Source organism: Clarias gariepinus, chromosome 9 (genome assembly GCF_024256425.1).
Source record: "Clarias gariepinus isolate MV-2021 ecotype Netherlands chromosome 9, CGAR_prim_01v2, whole genome shotgun sequence".
NCBI lineage: Eukaryota > Metazoa > Chordata > Actinopteri > Siluriformes > Clariidae > Clarias > Clarias gariepinus.
Window position 1 is genome coordinate 13897125 of NC_071108.1, and position 19186 is coordinate 13916310.

Here is a 19186-nt window from a genome sequence, read left to right on the forward strand (position 1 = left end):
CAATCGAGCTGTGTGTGTGTGTGTGTGTTTCAAGCTCTTATTCAAAAATTCCTAAAATGCGTCGTTGCTTTATCCATAATGTTTTTGTTTGTTTGTTTTGTGTTTTTTCTGTATTTGTGTTTAAATCGGTGCCAAGAATTTCACTTTATCAATTCAAACACACACACACACAACAGAGTACAGTATACAGTACACCCTACTTCACTTTTTTTTTTTTTTTGGTTGTTTTTTATGGCTTGTGTGAAGATTTTAAATGAATTTACACTCTACTTCTTTGATCTAAAGGAATCAGATACATTTCGGAATGTAAACATGTCAAACAAAAATCAAGCAGTTATCTGTTAAGAATATGAGAATCCTGTACACAGACTGTGTGTATATTCAAAAGCATGGAAAAGCTTGTGCGTTCAAGAAATCACCATTAACTGAGCTTATGTAAATTATATATTAGCGATCATTAAAATTTTAGGTGTGCGAGCGTGTCGGAAGGGGCGAGGCATCCTGCCGAAATCAGTGCACGCTTTTAGTGTGCATGCATTAGTGGTTAATTTATACACCCAGTGCTGCGCAGGCATCCTATCAGCGTAGTGCCTGTAAGTGCACACTCAAGCACGGAGCTCAGCAGCGATTGATTGGTTTTGCTGGTGGGTGGGTGGGTGGGGTGGTGTTGGTGGTGGTGGGGGTTTTTGGGGAAAGCATCTCTTTGCCAAGGCGTCAGTGCTCCTGTCTGCTATACTGCCAGAGCGAAAGGTGTTAATTTTCCAGGGGAGTGGAGATGACGGGCAGCTAAGGCAGCCAGTGATGGTTTAGGTGTGGGTGGGGCTGCTGCGGCTGCACCCAATGACGAGGGTGCTGGGAGTGGGGCTGCAGCGTTTGGCTCTCGCAGAAGCCTGTGCATTCACAAGCAGCTGTGCTCAGAGGAGGAATGCCCACTCTTGCTTCTGCTCGCCGCACGCTGCCTCGCTACCGCTGAGCCGCATTCAGACAGATAGAGAGGGAGAAAGAGAGATAGCAAGAGAGAGATAGGGAGAACCAGAGAGCTCAGAGAGAGGGGACATTTACACCGCTGTGGGAGAGAACCCTGCTCACCGGCTCACAAATGGAGTGGAATGGGTTTAAAATGGTAAGGATGCTGCAGTGATTTTTTTTTTTTTTTTTTTTTTTTTTTGCCCCTCTCTTTGCGTGTTTGTACGTATTTTTTTATTTTTTTATTTTTCCCCGTGCTGTGTTTTCGGTGCCTTCCGCTGCGGTACCCGCAGTACCCAGGCTGCCACTTTTCTCCTTCTCTTTCTGTATGAGCGTCTCGTTTCTCCTCCACATCGATCTGGCCGGACGCTCACCTTTCGGAGAAGAAGCTGTGAGAAGACGCGCTTGGCCTCTAGAGACATGGATGGAAGAAGGAGAAGGGAAAAAGGAATAAAGGAGGGATGAGGAAAAGGAGAGGCAGGACAGGGCGGCTGCGGCTTGTTTGATGTCTGGTTTTAAAACCTGTTTTACGACTAAGGAGGCGTGCAGAATCTTAATGAACACCTTTAGATCTGCGCTTACTCTCTAACCAATAAATCTTTGGTGCAGATTTGCACAGAGTTTATATATATATATAGTTTATATATATAATTTTTGTGTGTGTGTGTGTATATATAGAGCTCGCTTTTCCTAATCAATCTATTACCAAGGCTATTGTTCAACAGTTTATGCTTTTAACAGAAATATTTTTGTGGTGATGTTTGGTGCGGATGCAGATTGCGTAACCGCACGGCAGCGTGCCTTCTCTAGCATGAGTTTGTAAATGAGTATGAGTGGGAGTGACCCAGCATGTGACAGCGAGTGTGTGTGTGTGTGTGTGCGTGTGAATGTTGGACACTGTTTCTATGTGAAAGCCTATATGTTTTCCTTTGTGTATACATGTCTAAAAATCACCAGCTGTGTGTACTTTTTCTGTAAATATCATTGTGGGGGTAACAGATCAGACTGCGGTGTACATGCATGTGTGTGTGCATTTGTGTCTGCATATGTGTGTGTGTGTGTGTGTGTGTGTGTGTGTGCATCCATTGTTGACTAAGGGCTCAGAGGCTGCCTCGCCCGGCTGTCACCAGGCTAGTAAGAGACTGTGCCTGCCAGGAACCAACTCTCCCCATGTGGAAGAGAGGGAGGGAGGAAAAGACAGAGGATGAGAGAGAGAGCGAAACTATAAAACTACACAAAATGAGAAACCACTAGGCCTATGTTATCAACATCTGTTAGGATATTAGCAGGACAGTATAATTGCAGGGTAGTTGAAGGCTAATATTGCACGCGTTAATTGTTGAACAAAATGACACGACTGTCAAACATTAGACAACGTCTGAACATTTTTTCAAACGATGTCCTCCTCCGCTGCTTAGAGACTTTTACAGTTTGGTTTATTTGTATCCGAAAATGTGGGCAGCGGTATTCTTAATTTTTTATATATATTTTTTTGTCCCCAGCCAAATGTTTGACTGTTAGTGTGTGGGCTTTAACATGCAATCAAAATGCTAATTGAAAAGGAAGCGATTTCCAGCAGTGAATCCTCCTGTACCTTATGCTGTATTTCTTCTTGTGTGTGTGTGTGTGTGTGTAGGATAGTGTAGTGTAGTGTAGTAGCGAGTGTTGAAGGATTCAGGGGGCGTACAGATGGGGAGAGAGAGAGATAGAGAGAGAGAGAAAGCATTCCTAGATGTTTTAGATGCTGAATTGATTAGTGCACCTCCTCCGCAGCTGTTCCCATGACCGCCGAGCACAGTTCACCTTCTCCCCCTTTTCTCTCCGCCACCGCCACACTCTTCCCTCGCTCCTTTCTTCTCTCCACCTCCTCTCCTCCGTACACAAGCCACACCAGGCTACTCCAGGGATTTCTCCTTTATTGTCCAGCTCCAAGGTTGCATATCAATGCTAATAAGTCGGTGGCTAGACTGAATATTAAAAGGCAGAGGATGGAGGCGCAGGTGGGCAGCAGAGAGGGAGAGAGAGAGAGAAAGAAAGAGAATGAGAAAAACTGGCCGCTGAGCTTTCAGGGCCAGGCAGCATGGGTGAGAGAATAGCTCCAGGAAGTGTGATGACTGGGTGGGAGACTTTGCACCCCTCTCTCCAGAGCGTGACTACACATGACACCTGAGCGACACGGCCGGGCGCTTGATTCGTTTCAGAGTGAAGAAAAGGGACAGGGAAAGACGTGGAGGATGGAAAGAAGAGGAAGGAGGAAATGGCCCGCCACTTTCCATTCCTTACAAACTGCAGTGCGCGTTATGGAAGCGCTGTGGTTTCGTCACTAAGCTACTGCAGTACCTGGTGGGATTTGTGCTGGAGACTGCATGTGCACTTTTATTATATAGTTAAAAAAAAACAGAACTAGTGCATCCTATGGTGATTAAGGTGTGGTCAAAAACGAGTAAAAGATGTAGCGAGATAATAATAATAAAAGGGATCCGTTTTCCTACTGCGTCCATCCGTAACTAATTTATCCACTACGAGAAAGCACGGTGAGTTTAAACGCCTATTTCGTGCTGCCCTTCTTCATAGGCCTCAGGTGGCGGCGCTGCAGAGCCTTCATATGCATGCCTCCCGGAGCCTCACCTATAGCCCACATGCTTTTCAATGCTCTTAAAGCAGCTACCAGTATTTCCATTCCATTATTAAACACCAAATTAAATTCATCAATGTGGAAGAGACTACATGTTAAAGATTATGAGTTAAATTTCCTTTCCTGACCTTACCACTCTCACGATTATAATAATCGTTAGTTATTAGTCAACCATTATCGCTTTGGATTGCACATACAGCACATGTGCTTTCGGGTACTTGCACAGCATAACACACATGAATAACTACACAAGCAGAGAGATGTCATGACTGACACGTGACCAGAGCAGTTACATATCTTGCTCGTGGAGCGGACACGTGGCCGCCGAGAACACACCGAGGATGCATGGATGCAGTGAACCCATGCTATAAGTTAATAAAATTTATATGCTATGTAAATTAATCTGCATTGATATGCTACTGTATGTACACACCCAAACACTATATCATTTTCTGTTCTGAATATGTAGGCATATTAAGTAGATTTTCTTAAAACACACCACAACAATTGCCATTTATTTAATCATAGAAGATCAGGAAGTGCAAATTTAGTCAGGCGAGCTCTGCTCAAAAAGAAGGTAGCACAATAATACCTTTAATAGTTGTGTAAAACATGCCTTATGTGTTCTTGTTTTAACACTTATTATTTAGTAATATAGAGTTTATTTGATTATTTGCACATACAGAATATAAGCTCAGAGTTCATAGTTTGTTACAGTTACATAAGTATTGTAATGTACTGTATATTAATATTATTAATTTTACTAACTTCAGTCACACATCTTAAATATTAAATATTTAATGTCTGTATTTCCACTATATTAATAAATATATTATTAAGTCGCGATACTGACAAGTCATGCTGCATCTAGTCAATAAACACACTGGAACTTTTTTACTTTAGCGGTTCCTTATGTAAATGTTTTCACGTGTCGGTTCATGTTTTCGAGTCGCACCGCCTTTTTGATAAGGCCACATTAAGAGGTCTTTAATGGGATAAGACTAAGTTGACAGTTATTATAGCGTTTTATTATCTCATGAAGCTCTGTCGGCATAGAATTAAGTAGGGTAATTTCGAGTCTTGACATCTTTCAGATGGCAAATTATCTTAGGTAAGCAAAGGTTAAGAAGCCAAGTATATTCAAACAAAATCTGCTCTGCTCATTGTCAGGAAATTTTACGCTTCCTTTTTTAAATAATTTTTTTAAGCAGACTTCTTGTCTGCATGAAAGCTAAATATACATGAATCCCAACAAAACGTTTAGTTAAAATTTTAATAGGCTTCCACAGTGATTTCTCTCATTTATTCATCCCTATTCTCCCTGCAGATAGCTGAGGCGAAAGAGAACGAGATGGCAAGAGGGGGAGAAAGGGAGTGTGTGCTCTTAAGCAGGCTTCACAAGCCTAATTCCTCTGGCGCAAATTCAAAGTGCCACGCACAGACAGCCGATAATCAGCTGGATACTCTCTCTCTCTCTCTCTCTCTCTCTTTTTTTCTGTTTTTCTCTCTCCATCTCACATATGAATACACATGAAATATAGACAGTTGACATGCGAAGCCATGGTTCTCACTCACTGCTGCCTCACTAAATCCGTATTCCACACAACACCGTCCCTGAGGCTGATTGTCATTCAGCGCTCATCGTCACATGTGGAAGGAAGATTTCCTTTTATTTCTGCCTGCTGCTCTGCTTTTTCCTCTACACTAGCACTGTCCATCCTTCCGCCTCTTTCTCAGCCTCTACCCATCTCTCGTCCATTTTTTCTCTGACTTTCTCTCACCCCTCCCTGTCCTTTGTGTTTCTTTCTGTCCACTTCCCTTCATCCCACCCCCTGTGCGTTTTGGTATTCGTACAGACATCGGGATTTGACTGGCAGCCTCTCCTGAGACTGGGCACAAACTGCAAATTTTCTCTGATCTACATTTTGCACCACAGAAAAAGCAGCAGAGTCAGTAGCAGGAGATCCCTTTCCACAAGCTATCAGAGTTAGCTGCTCATAAGCTTACCTACTGGAGGGCAAAAAAGGACATCTCAAGGTCATTCATTTATATGAAAGCAGCATGTACGTATCAAATGTCTATAAGTATAAATTTAAGTGACAGAATGTCTGTCCTGCCCTGGCACACGGGGATGAATGGATTAGCACCCGGTTTGCTCAGCCATTACAGCGGTGTGCTAATCTCAGTTTGAACAGATTGAATGAATGAAAAGTGAAATGTTATCGGGTACTCTGGGAACAAAGGGAATTTAAAAAAACAACAACAGAAAAGCAAGAAAGGTGACAGTTAGGATAAATATCAAAGACAATTCTAGGATCTAAACACCAGCAGGAAAGGACCAAAGTTCAGGGAAGTTCAGGCGTTCTGCTCTGTAGCGCACGGCTATTACAACAATGCAGTCTGACAGAGAAAGGGCAAACGGTACGACATAAAAAATCATCTTGATCAAAACAGTGACCATAGATATAATATTGCTGGCATTTCAAAAAGGTATTGCATTGTGCAAAGTCTTGCCCTTAGAGATCTTTCTGTGGCTGAAGATATCTCGCTGTCAGCCCGAGTTAGCTTGATAAGTGTTAGCATAAGACTCCGTGCATGTTGCGTTCTTATCTCGGAGCAAATGTATTTTATAATTTTCATTGCTCTCTGCTTTCATATTCATGCAGCAGATGTAATGCCATAACTATCTGCCTGAAATCCCTTAACTGATCAATGCTGCTAACAAAAAGTGAACACTAACAAGCATTTCTAAACTGAAGTGAATTATTTACACTTAAGTGGGGAGTAAAGTGTCTTCTTGTCCTTACTCACTGATCGTGTGTATTCCTGTGGGCTGTGGTGCTCCACATGTACAACACTATACAGTGTATAAGATTCTGGCACATTCTGTATGAGCATTGATCGTCCTCTGTGGGCATTTTCAATTAAACTGTATCCTACTAGTAGAAGATTAATCTGCAGTTTTTGAATTCATGCAACATTTTCTGCTTTTGTTCACGATTCTGCAGGGGAGTTCTGTATTTCACTGTAAGACTAAGTTAGCTCTTTGTTTTCCTCCTGCAGCAGACGCTGCAAATTCTGACCCATAATTCAAAGACAATGCGTCCTTTTTATCGAAAAACTTAGAAATTAGATTGTGACTAGAATATATAATAGGAGAATTTTTTTGGTCAAGACCCTTAGGATCTCAATAGGGCCTTTGATTCAGTAACTGTACAATTAAAAGCCACTTTAAAAGGAACACCTGTACTCCTTAAATTAAAAACTCTTCACAACAATGGTGAGCAGAAAAGCATCTAAGAAAAAAACAAGACAGTGTAACTTGAGGTGGATGGGCTTAAACAGAAGTACACCATATTGGGTTAACTGAAGGAGCTGGACAGTTAAACATTATTCATCTGCTTTCCGAATTTCACCCGATCAGTTTCAGCGAGCCTGTTCCCACTGTAGCCACGACTGCTACTTTTTGGCTGACAAGAACCAAGAAGCTCACATGCATGTTCTTTTGCTTTTCAACATTTTCTGCTTTCCGAGATGCTTTTCTGAGGGCTTATCCAGTTTGCAGTTGTCTTCCTGTTCAGTTCAGACCTGTCTGGATGTTCTTGTCTGACCTCTCTCATCTACTAGACGCCGTCACTTGCAGAACTGCCAGTAATTGGATGTTTTTTGTTTTTTTTTTAGTTTTTGTTTCTTTTTCTGGGTAAACTCCGTCTGTTGTGTGCGTAAATCCCAGGAGATCAACAGTTTCTGAAACCAGCCTGTGATGCTCTTGACCTGCATTTGCCACTTGACTGGCTGATTGGATAATTGCATGAATTAACAGGTGTACAAATGTTCCTATTAATGTGCCTGGTGAGTGTATAGAGCTAGATAGATAGATAGTGCACATATAACTGCCAGGCTAATCTTTTTTTTATTTTTTTAACCATTACACCAGGGCAGAACATGAACAAGCTCTTCCACAACAACATCATATCAAAAACATACTGCTACAGGAAATATCGGGGTAGATAAACTATTTATTTTGTGTATGAGTTGCTGAGACAAAAGGAGATTTTTTTGTCTCATTCAGACAAAAGAACCTAACTTGCAGTTAATAATACCTCAGTCTTATTCTTACCTTGTTTTACACACACACACACACACACACACACACATATATATTAATTTGTAGACACTGGTAGCATCTTCGGTACCTTCTAATATAGTAGCTGTCTGTTATTTTAACATTCAAAATTGATGGCATACATTAAACGGCTGCTCCAGCTAATTACTCAGTCCCATATCAGTGACCTGTGTGCCGTCTTATGAAAATGATGCAGCAGTGCAGATTTGAATCAATAAGGAAATTGCTTTTCTGTAATAAGATGTAAACTTGCTTGTAATGATTTCGATATACAGGATAGGCAAAGTGGCCAACCAACAAAAATGAACCGGGCTCGTACACTGATATGAAAAGACATAAACCCATATGAGAGAGCGAAATTGAGAGTAGAAATAATACTGTTTTTGTAATATTCTGAGGACTTGGAAAATCAATAGAGCATTTTTAAAAGGAGTAATAAAAAAAGAATAGTAAAAAAAAAGGTGTGTATGCAAGGTGTGTGTGTGTGTGTGTGTGTGTGTAAGAGAGAGGGAAAGAGGGAGCTGTAAGAGAAAGGATTGTTAATGAAAGGAAAAGTCTCTGAGTAGTAAGAAAAGAGAAGCAGCTGCAGGAAGATGAGGACACTGAGATTAGATTAGCGCAACTTCAGCCTCACTTCAGGGCCTGTGTGTGCGTATGTGTGTGCATGTGTGTGTATGTGTGTGTGTGTGTGCGTGTTCAGGAGCACGTCTCATCCTCTCAGGAACACGAAGCTGCAGTCAGCACTTTTTCCCTTTTACTGACTCCCACCCTTTACTCGCAGGCTCTTTGCTCAGCTTTTAATACCTCGCTACAATGAACAAATATTACCCTAATGGCGTAAAAAGAAAGAGTTCTAAATGCAAATGTGTTGTGCTATACTGTCCAGCATCTATACCGGCTTAAATTTACATTAGTTGTGAGGCAACCAGTGAAAAGGCTTCCCATCCTCTCAAGTGACCCCACACAATAGGTAACAGAATTTCTTCTCATAATGTCAGGAAGATTTCCTCTACCTCAAGTTACCCCAAGTACATCAAAGAACAAATGTATATAAAATTATCTGCTTTAGATTAATCTACATAGAAACAAATTAGCTTGTTATATCTGTAACACTACAACCATACACTGCACTATTTTGATGCAGTATACGCTGTACCCAAAACGATGCATGTGACAACATCGCTGTTGGTCCCCTCCTCCCTGTAGCATGAAAGTATGAAGGTTAAAAATGATTTTACATATATGTCTTATATGAGCTGAGCAGCTCTTTTCCAGCTGTGAGAGGGAGGAGTTTAGTTCCAACACTCACAATCACATAATTTTCACTTCGAGATCTATGAAATGAAACTGTCATTAAAGTTTTAGAAACAATATTAAAAAAAATGCTAACTGTGCCTTTAAATACAGGCATATGAAACAGCAGTGCATATGTTCTTGTCAAGTGGGTGAAATACAGCTAGTTACAGTGTGTGTGCGTGTGTGAAGCGTGAGTTACTGAAACATGGCAGAGAGAAGCTGCACAGGTGCACCAGCATTCTGCTACCTGCCAACTACCTGCAGCCATGTCAACAGAGCACCTGGAGCTGACACAGCTTAAGCCAAGTGCACGCACAGACAAAATTTAATACATGCACAAACACACACACACACACACGCACGTGTACATGCAGATGCTGTAGCTACAGCCCAGCGTTCTGGATGCGCAGAGCGAAACTAAAGCACGGCATTCACATAATCTTGTGGCGCGTCAAGTAAAGATTCCCCAATGCATCTCCAGCAAGGTCACCTTTACTTTAACAGAGAGAGGTCCCTCGCTGCCAGCGCGGCACATGCTGTGCGCATTTAAAAAAAAAAAAAGGAATGTGAGATGAAATGAACCATGTAGCCATGATTGACAGACGAAGGCAAGGCCATACACTTTTTCTTTTGATCATGAACCCTGCGCATGAGCCGTATTTCCTAATAACACTAGGCCATTGACAGAAATAGCTTCAGATCCTCTCAATTTTCAGCTATTATGTGAGACTAGCATACCATCTAATGAGGCTTTCTCAGTAGCATCAAAAATTCATGCAGCATTAATGGAGGTATGGGCAGCTAGTGTTAAGGCTTGAGGAGTTCCTACACACACATTAAAGGAAATGAGCATTACTCTGCGGCACACCAGCAGCAACGCAACATGACAGGAAGTTATTCGTTTTCAGGGAAAAATTCAGTGAATTTCTGGCGACAGTATGGGAGACGATTGTTGTGATTTTTATTTCATATATTCATTCCTAATCACAGCAGTTGTTTTTGCCATTTATTGTGTGTTTTTGCACATTAAGTCCTTTAAACATGTAACAAAATGAAAAATGGTGAGAAAACAAAATGTCATTGCAAGTCAAGTAGACAGTGATGCGCTGCATGCATTTAATACACAAGCATTCCTTTTTTTGATTACTTTTTTTTAGTTAAAGTCATCTGATCAAATTAGTGCTTTTATATACCTTCTCTAAGTAACTCTTATGCGGATGTCACCCTTCCTGGCAGTGAAATCATGGCAACCAGTAGTAAACTAAAGATTGGAGCATCCACATGCTCCGATCCCTGAGATTTGAGCAACATGAGGTGAAAAATCACAGCCGGTGTTAGCGCAGCATAAGGCACTGGCTGGCTAGGCAGGAGGCCAGAATCTCTCACATTTAAGCTGGAAGCCAGAGCAGCGAGCCACTGGAGCCACACAAATTTAAGTGTTGCATCAAGATGCTCACCAATTTTCTGCTTGCCTTAGTGCGGAGCTGGGAAGCAGCCAGTTTCCAAATGAAGCCAGCCGTTCTGTATTGGACTGGCCCACACTGGACTGGTGGGTCCCCCCCCCCCCCCCCCTTGGGATGATGTCAAGAGCAGGGAATGGAAAGCTTTATTGGACCAAAAGTGAACACAGTAAATGAGTGCATGGACCAGATTTGTGAAATAAATGCTTTACAGCAGGCATCACTAAATAGTGGACTGCATTCCGGCCCTCGACCAAGTGACAGTTCTAATCTGACCCTTAAACTTCTCTGATAAATGAGAATAATTAATATACCAGTTATCTAGTGTTGTTGTTTTTTTCTCGAGGTAAGCGTGGCTATACAAGTCACTCAACAGAGCCAATCAATGTACTGTGTCTTAATCAGACACATAAATGAAAATGTAACAGAGCATGGCTTACTCAAAAAAAGAAACGTAGTCTATGAAAACCGAACTTTCAAAGATGAATGGACAGATCAATATTTGTTTATTCTTCCTGCTGGAAGTTTAAAACCAGGTTGTCTCATCAGAGCAATCAGTCCTTTTACATTTATTTGGAGCCCAGCAGCATGCAAATGAACATTTACTAAAGAGTGATTTAAAATTTTTTGTATTTTAAACAAAAACATGGAAATATACAAGGCCATCAAAGATTAAATTGTCCACAAGTTTAACATAGTTATTGAAAACTGGTAATAATTATTATTGAAATGCCATTAACATTTTTAACTGCTTCTTTTTTATAGACTTACAATAACTGCATATATGGAGATCTGAAAGCTACATTCAGAACATGGATTCAATTTTTTTTTTAAATTATTGACCAGACCCTATTAAATTTTCATTCAGTACATAATTAGGTCACGTATTGCAGTTTGTGTGTAAACGTCACCAAATTATCATTTACATAAACTCAAACACCCTCCTTCCTTCCTTCCTTGGCATGGTTGTTGGTACCATGGTCTGGATTGAGTATTTCGGAGGCTGCTGACCACATGCACATTTTTCAGTGTCCAGTTTGAGTGGGTCTGAGCCCGTGGAACTCAGGGTGGTACTCTTGTCTGACAGGAGTAAAATATGATGTGGTCTTCTGCTGTGGTAGCCCATCCATCTGAATGTTTGATTCATGATGTGTTCTGAGATGCTTTTCTGCTCACCACAGTTATAACGAGTGATTATACATAGGAGTTAATATATCTTGTCAATTCAGAGCAGGCTGGTGTGTAAAACTCCAGACAATTCCGAGTGTGAAAGTGCCAGGATATCAGTAGATTTATGTATTTGGCTCCATGATTGGGTATCACATGATTGACTGATGGATAATTGGATAAATAAGCAGGTACACAGGTGTTCCTTCGTGTTGAAGCGAACAGTGAGTATGCACTATGTATGTTTGTTTGTATATATGAATGTACGATTAAACAGCTAGAAGTCGCCTTTTATCATTGTGCAAACATCCCTGTTAGCACATTAGCCATGTTATTAGATTGGGTGCTAATTCATCTGTGTTGATAAAGTTCAGGAAAGGGTTAACTAAGGCCAGCAGGAACCAAATACAGCAAGGGAGAGAAGAGAAAGGGGGCAGCTGGCTGGGTCTAGGGTATAAGAGTGGGCAGACAGAAGACGCAGGTGTCTCTCCAAAGCGGTAGCCCAGAGGAAAACTCAGCCAGTACCACTGATTTTACCAGTCTCCTTACTACTCTCCTCTTTTTTTATCTAGCATCGTAACCTCTTCTCCACTCTTATCCTCACATGTGCTTCACTCTCACCTGCTCACCTCTCTTCTCTTCTGCTCCTGGCTCTTTCCCTCCCCCCACTGCCTCCCCGCTAACAAATGGATCATTTTTAAGAAACTGGTATTAACCTGCCAAGATGGAATAACATAAGACCGTCTGTATGGAGTCTGTAATTAGCTTATTTTAATAACATAGAATGGTCACATTCAGGCTTGAAGTTGTGCATGAATTTGTTTTCTCCATTTAAAAAATGACAACCAAGTGAATGGGATTTAAGTGCCTGATGATCCGTTTGATCCACAATTAAACACTTGAACAATCAATTATTACTTCCTCGCCAAATTATTCTGGTGGCAAGAAAATATGCTTTATTAAAGCGTTGAATTCATGTAATGAAGATTAATTCTGTCTTCTGCACATGACTTGACAGTGTTGGAAAAAACGTGAAAATGAGTGTTGGGCATAAAATAAATTTTGTCTAAAATCATTACAATTATATATCTTCCATGAATTGTCACCCGTCAACAGAAGACAGACAGTGTCAGAGAAATTGGCCTGGCTACTTTGATAAATTCTTCTACATATTCAAGGATTGTCCTTAATTCCTCAAACCATACGGGAGTAAAGTTCCTCTGTCGGGAGAAAGAAAGGTCAGAGAGATTCCGCTGAAAATAATTTGATTGCGCAACCGGAGCATCAAAGGAACAGCAGAGACACAAAGGCAGTGAAAGTGAATCAGTGCTGGGCCAGATGCACAGCTGCTCCAGCCTGCTCCAGCTTAATGAGACCTGCAGTAATGTAAGAGATAATGCAATCAGGCTATGACACTCTCCCGGCCTCCACCACGCAGCCGGATAGACTCACAGAGTCAAGCAGGGAGAGAAAGAAGAAAATTGAAGATGGATGTTGATTTTAAGTAACTCTGTAATTTATAAAAAAGAAAAGCATTTATAAAGGTTAAATGGAGACAGACCTGGTTCCACACAAGTGGCATTTTCACTGTTTAAAAATCTGTCGTTTCTGAAGCTGTGCGATTAAAATTTATGCAGTTCGTGGGTTGAAGGTTACTTCAATTAATTCAATCCTTGGTTCAGTTTTTGAGCCAGACTCAATTCAAACCTTTTCAATTATTTATAAACTTACAAATGTTTAAATGGTCCAAAATTGATAAATGTTTTAAAAATATACCACAACTTTTGCAGAAAAAAAAGCATTTTAACATTTATTAGATACTTTTAGTAATTTGTAAAACTCCAAAACCTCTAAGAAATATAGTTTATAGAGATAAATAAGTTGCAATAACTGCTACTAATGTTGAGTAAAACAATGAAAATTTTTTTTTAAGTGATAGCAGCTACTCAAACTGTTTGTACTTGCATGCAGTGGCAGGCTCTCTAAACACTTTCTAATTATCAGTACTATTTAAAGTTATTAATAAGTGCTAGATTTGGCACTTCATTCTCGCACTATTTACTTCCACCTGTTGTGTAAATTTTTGACTAAAAACGTGTGGTGTCTAAAAATGTCCGCGCCTCCCAACCTTCACAACTGTCTAGTGTTAGGTACATGAGATGTAGATTGATAGATTTCATTTTACATTATTGAGCTCTCATAGCATTCCCCATTTGCTCTGACGGAAGCGCTGTAAGTTGGTGTGAAAGGCGCGGCTTCTATGGGGTCAGTTAATTTCTGAAACCTCAAAAAAAAAAACCTACGCAGATTAATATATCCGTTGTTTCATATGTCCATGTGACGTTTTTATTAGAAGAAGTAAAGGAGGCTGCTACTGTGGCGTATTTTTGAGTGACAACTCGTACTCGTGTCCTGCAGTGTTAAAATGTGGAGCTCCTACGCAAAACGCATGGTTGGCAGGTCTGTGAAGAGATACTTATATGCTGAACGATCTGACTTATTACGCTTGGGAAAACAGAAAAAAAAAAGCCCATTTGCTAAAGTAGATGCTGATCGAGCTGAGCAGACTGAATGCTTGACATCTTACATTAGTGCCGGGATTGATTAGCTGGAGCATCTGTCTGACCTCGAGATCCACTGCAGCCAGGAAGAGGCGTCCCAGAGAGCCAAAACACAAAGATTAAAAATTAAAAATCAATACATACACAGAACTTATCTGACCTGTTCATAGGATACAAGAAATGTATAACGCTTCAGCCCTGAATCGGTCCGGACAGCTTTAGTTCCCTCTGGCATTTCAGCGTACATTCACAAGCTCAACTTCAACCCCTGATAAACCACTGAAGAACTGAGCTCCCAGCTGGTTGGATGCTTCTTTTTATTATTTATAGCTGCCGTGAAATGTGATTTTAAGCACCAACATTTCAGCAGCTTACAGCTGAATATCAGTACAGATGGTTATCTATGGAAGATATGTAATCTGACTTGTACTGGTAAATTACTTTGGCTAATATTCTCCTCATGCACTACCTCCTGTCAAAGAAGGGGAAAGAGAATTCTAGTCAAAATCACTGCTCACTGCATGTCAGCCAGCATAAATAAATTGGAAGGCTTGCGAAAAAGCCAATTCACACACTGATATTAATATATTTTTCTTCCATTCTCCTTGGGTGTCTATTCGGTGGGCTGTTTTTTTATTTATTATTTTTTTCTCAGCTATGAAAAAAAAAAAAAAAATCCACCGAACATAGAACCAGTAAAAGTTGTCTTTTATTTTATGCAGTGCCCAAACACATTCATAGACACACATACACACTCAAAACAGGTTACTTCAGTGGGGTTGGATCAGAGTTGGCTGGATGAGATGAGACTAGGTTAGATTTTGTTGGTAAGGCTGATGTTTAATCTGTTACACAGCACACCAGCAGGTGGCGTAAAGCATGAGGACACACAGAACACAAGCTGCTGCTCGTTCCTTTACCCATAGATGCAACTAGACTACAAAAAAAAAAAAAAAACATGACATTTCACTGACACAAAATGCTGTTGCAGCCTTTTATAATTACATGGTTTTCCATCGATAACATGTTTCACTGGCTGTGTGTGTGTGTGTGTGTGTGCGCGCATGTGAGAGAGAGAGAGATGATAGGTAGTGATTTTAAAAATGAGCTGCCTTATTGCAATGAAATTGTAAGTAATATTTTCTGCTAACTGTGATTTCTCATATTCTGATTTGCCTATTTAAACATCATGCCTGCGAGGGAGATGCATTTAAAGGATGAATTCAGTATTGTTAAAGCAAATTGCTTTATAGTTTACCGCCTTGTATTGTGATCTGTTTCACAGACCTACCATGCAAGTTGGTTTTCATTTCAAACTTGCAAGCTTCCATTTTAGCAGCGCATGCTTTAAAATGGTGTAATTATTGCTTACTGAGTTCTCTCTTTTTTTTTCCCACACAATGATATTTTGATTTATAAGGCTCGAGCAGAACCGCGAGAAGCCTGTCGGCTTGTCACTTCCCTGTAATTCGCCACTTCCAACTGTTAAACAATATCAGCCTACACTTTCTTCTACCTACGTTCGTTTCTTAATAAATAGTTAAGCTTGGCCAACTGAAATAAAAACGTGTGTAGAATCGTGTCAGTGTGATTGTAAATCACATTGTGTGGAAGCGATAAGGTTTTGTACAGTGCTGCTCAGCTCTAAAAAGAGAAACACTCGATAAGCAATTATGTTAAACACCTATGAGCTCAGACTCATGCATGCTTTTTTCCATGGCATAATTATGACGAACAATAGCAGATTAGCTGACGTGTTTTACCGTCTCTCTATGAAGCAAAAAGCGTGTGTGAGAAAGACAGACAGACAGACAGACAGACGGCAAGAACAAAAAGTATTGCACCATTGTCTTATATTTGACAGTTTGAGTCATATAAGCTTCGAGAAAAGGTCAGTGAAAATAGAGAGTGAATTCATTTATAGTCTGTCCTCTCCCTCCTGTTATCTAAGGACGTTCATCTGTCCTGCGCAGTAACCAAGTCCTTTTTAGAACCTTACACTGAATGATGAATGATGCACAATGCAGGTCTGGTGCATTACTTGGCTGCGTCATCCCTGTTCTCACCTTGAAGAATTCTGCATGTCATATTTGTAGTCATTAATTGGTTTATATGGATGATGTGTGGTAGAGTCCTACCCGAAAGTAATATCAGTTGTCTGTAAGTTCCATTGAATGTGCACTATGTTTCATTGCCATAGCAATAAGAATGTGATGTCATACCCTGCGGTCCTCACTAAAACTAAAACCATGGTGGCATATAAATAAAATAAAAAAACACACAAATAAATAAAAAACAAACATCTTTCGAGATGGATTCCATTTCAAATTACCGACCTCAGCTCCTAGAACCTCATAAACCGCCACCCCACCCCCCGTCCTCTCCTATTTCCTGCTTTAGCTGACACTCCATTTTTCTCCAGCACCTAAAAAGCCCAAGCATCCATGCTCAGGCTTTAAAAGATGAGATGGAACCCACTCGCCCAATCCCCAACACCCCCCCCTCGCCGTGTCTAATCCTGAAGTGTGTCCTCCATCATCGAACACTGGATGACTCCCATTACACTCCTCCACCATCCCCTCCATCTGAGGGAAAGGTCAGGTTCAGAGTCCTTCTCTCCTTCTAAATTGGCTGTTCTTTGCTGGCCGATTCCCGTCTCCCGCTATGCTTGCGGCAGCCCCGCTTTGGTTCGTCCCAGGGATGATCTTCGTCAAAAGGTCAGCTTTGTGAACCTTGCAGGCTGCACAGAATCCAGGGTGTTTTTCTTTTTCAGCATCTTAAATGGGACTCAAAATCCTTCATTAAAAAAAAATGTAATAAATAAATCTGCCAATTTTAATATGCAGAATAGAGTGGTCGATTTATTCTGATTACCTATCATTTTATAAATCTGCTTTCTGACTGCAGCCACTTTAAGACACCCTTACATTGATTGAATTCAATTTAATCAAGCCAAATCTCAACCAGCATCAAATCAAACAACCTCCACATATACTCCATATACTACATTTGTTCAAGGTGCAAAAAAAAGAAATAAAATAAAGCCACCTGTGTGTTTTAGTGTGCCTGGAGACCGCCAGGGCTGGCTGTGATACACAGTGGTTTGGTATTCACAAAAAATGAGGCCTGTCTGAATATTGACCCTGAACAACCCCCCATTCCCCCCCCCCCTTCCTGTAGGGATCGACAGAGACTCAGTGGCGTCAGGCAGACTTGCCGCAGCTCCAGGGCTGGGCTGACAAGGGACTGCTGACACAGCCAAAGATGGTAAGGAGACTGCCACCCACTTACTGCCATTTTTACCACTATTTTCTTCTGCTGCCCTGCCGGCGACAAAGGCCTCGCACAGAGGATAGTAGTGTCAAGGGTGCTTTGTGCTTACAGTAATATGGTGCACATCTAGTAGACGGTAGTAGCTCTTGTGTAAAGTTTGCTTCACTGTACTGTATGTGTCGTGATTGCTGAGCTTGTTGAGTGTGAAGACTTACTGCTCACATTTAGACATCTAAGACACAGAAGTATGTTTAACACCATAGCTGTATTTTCCATGCTTCTACTTTATTCCTATCTGTGTCTGCTGTTCCAGATTCGTGTTCTTTTCTTCCTAGATTTTGTTGACGAAAGGCATGAAACTTGCACAGAGCTAGGCACCACCCCCGGGTCGCTCTAATGACTGGAGAGCATTACCAGTGAAAACATGTATTAGAATAGAGCCTGACATTTCAACATCCCCACTAATAAGGCCATTATAGTGCACTGGTTTAATGGCAGGTAGCACAGACACACTGAAACGCATCCGGTCATGGTGCTCCTATCACACACACACACACACGCACACACACACACTCAATCTAACACACCTCTGGATCTACTTGGCTCAGGGACATTAAGCTGGTTGAACCTGTATTTTTATCCCCATCCTGACATTCTTATGTAAGGCAGAGTGGCAGAGCTACTTTCCTTCCCACTCGCACATTTGCACACTAACACACATATACACACGCGTACATACACACAGCTCGACCGAAGCGACACAGCATTCAAGAACAGGCAGCAGAACTGCCATTGCTTTTGCAGAAATAAAGGCGCATAATCTGGTGCTGGTGTTCACCTGTATAAAAAGGCAAGCTGATGTCTGTCCTCATGCTGACACCGAGCCGTGGCGTGACGGCGCAACCTGCCTTCATCTCTGGCTGCCTCCTCCCGAGTTTGCCTGAGAAAACTTCATGTAGACGCCATTTCTCAGGAATGCTGCAGTGTCGGAGGAAACTTATCCTATACAATATATTATATCATTTGCCGAAAAATGTGTCCCAATCCTTCAGGTTTGCTTTTAGAAGTGATGGTAGGAAATACCACAAGCTTCATAAAAGGATGAAGTGTTTAAACTTGGGAAGACCATTTTAGCATTTCTGCACTTGCAAGTGTAAGGCAATTATTAAAATTATTATAGAATACTCTAATTGCTTATTTTTTCCTAATATTTGCATAATTAAAGGAACAACAAGGTTTTTTCGTTTCTCTCATGCTGATAGAATATAACAGAACAGCACAAAAAAGAAGTAGACGCTTAAAATTAATAGCGCTCCCTTAAAACAGACACACACTCTCACTCACAAAACACACACACAATCTTGTCCGTCTGCAGTGGTGTCTCTTTTACTGCTGCATGTATCTTTGTCTCACTATTGTGTGCATATTATCAAGGACGTAACTAACATGTGCATCCCCAGAGCTTAACAATCTTTATTTTAAAAATGTAGAATAACGGAAGTTTTATTCATGTCCATTTACATTTGTAATGTATTTACATTGATTAAATGTTTTGTAATCAGAAGCAATAAAATTGGCAAATACTAGTGTAGACTGTGAAAGGACAACAATTTCAGGGTCATTTTTGATAAGGGAGGACAAAGACTCAGAGTGTGGACACAAAAACTAGCTTGTACAGCTAAAAATATCAGCGGCGGTATTT

At 40.9% G+C, this 19186-nt stretch overlaps 1 protein-coding gene across 6 annotated transcripts in view; it reads left to right on the forward strand.

Annotated features, from left to right (window-relative positions):
- Positions 1–19186, forward strand: part of elavl4 (ELAV like neuron-specific RNA binding protein 4) — a 70647-nt gene that overhangs the window by 16675 nt on the left and 34786 nt on the right. For 5 of the 6 annotated variants that reach the window (XM_053504254.1, XM_053504255.1, XM_053504253.1 and 2 more), the window contains one exon: positions 17392–17478. In XM_053504254.1, the coding sequence (XP_053360229.1) occupies positions 17392–17478 (87 nt within the window). Of the gene's footprint in view, positions 1–919; positions 1124–17391; positions 17479–19186 lie in introns of those variants that run through there. The other variant, XM_053504257.1, reaches the window with a different exon arrangement.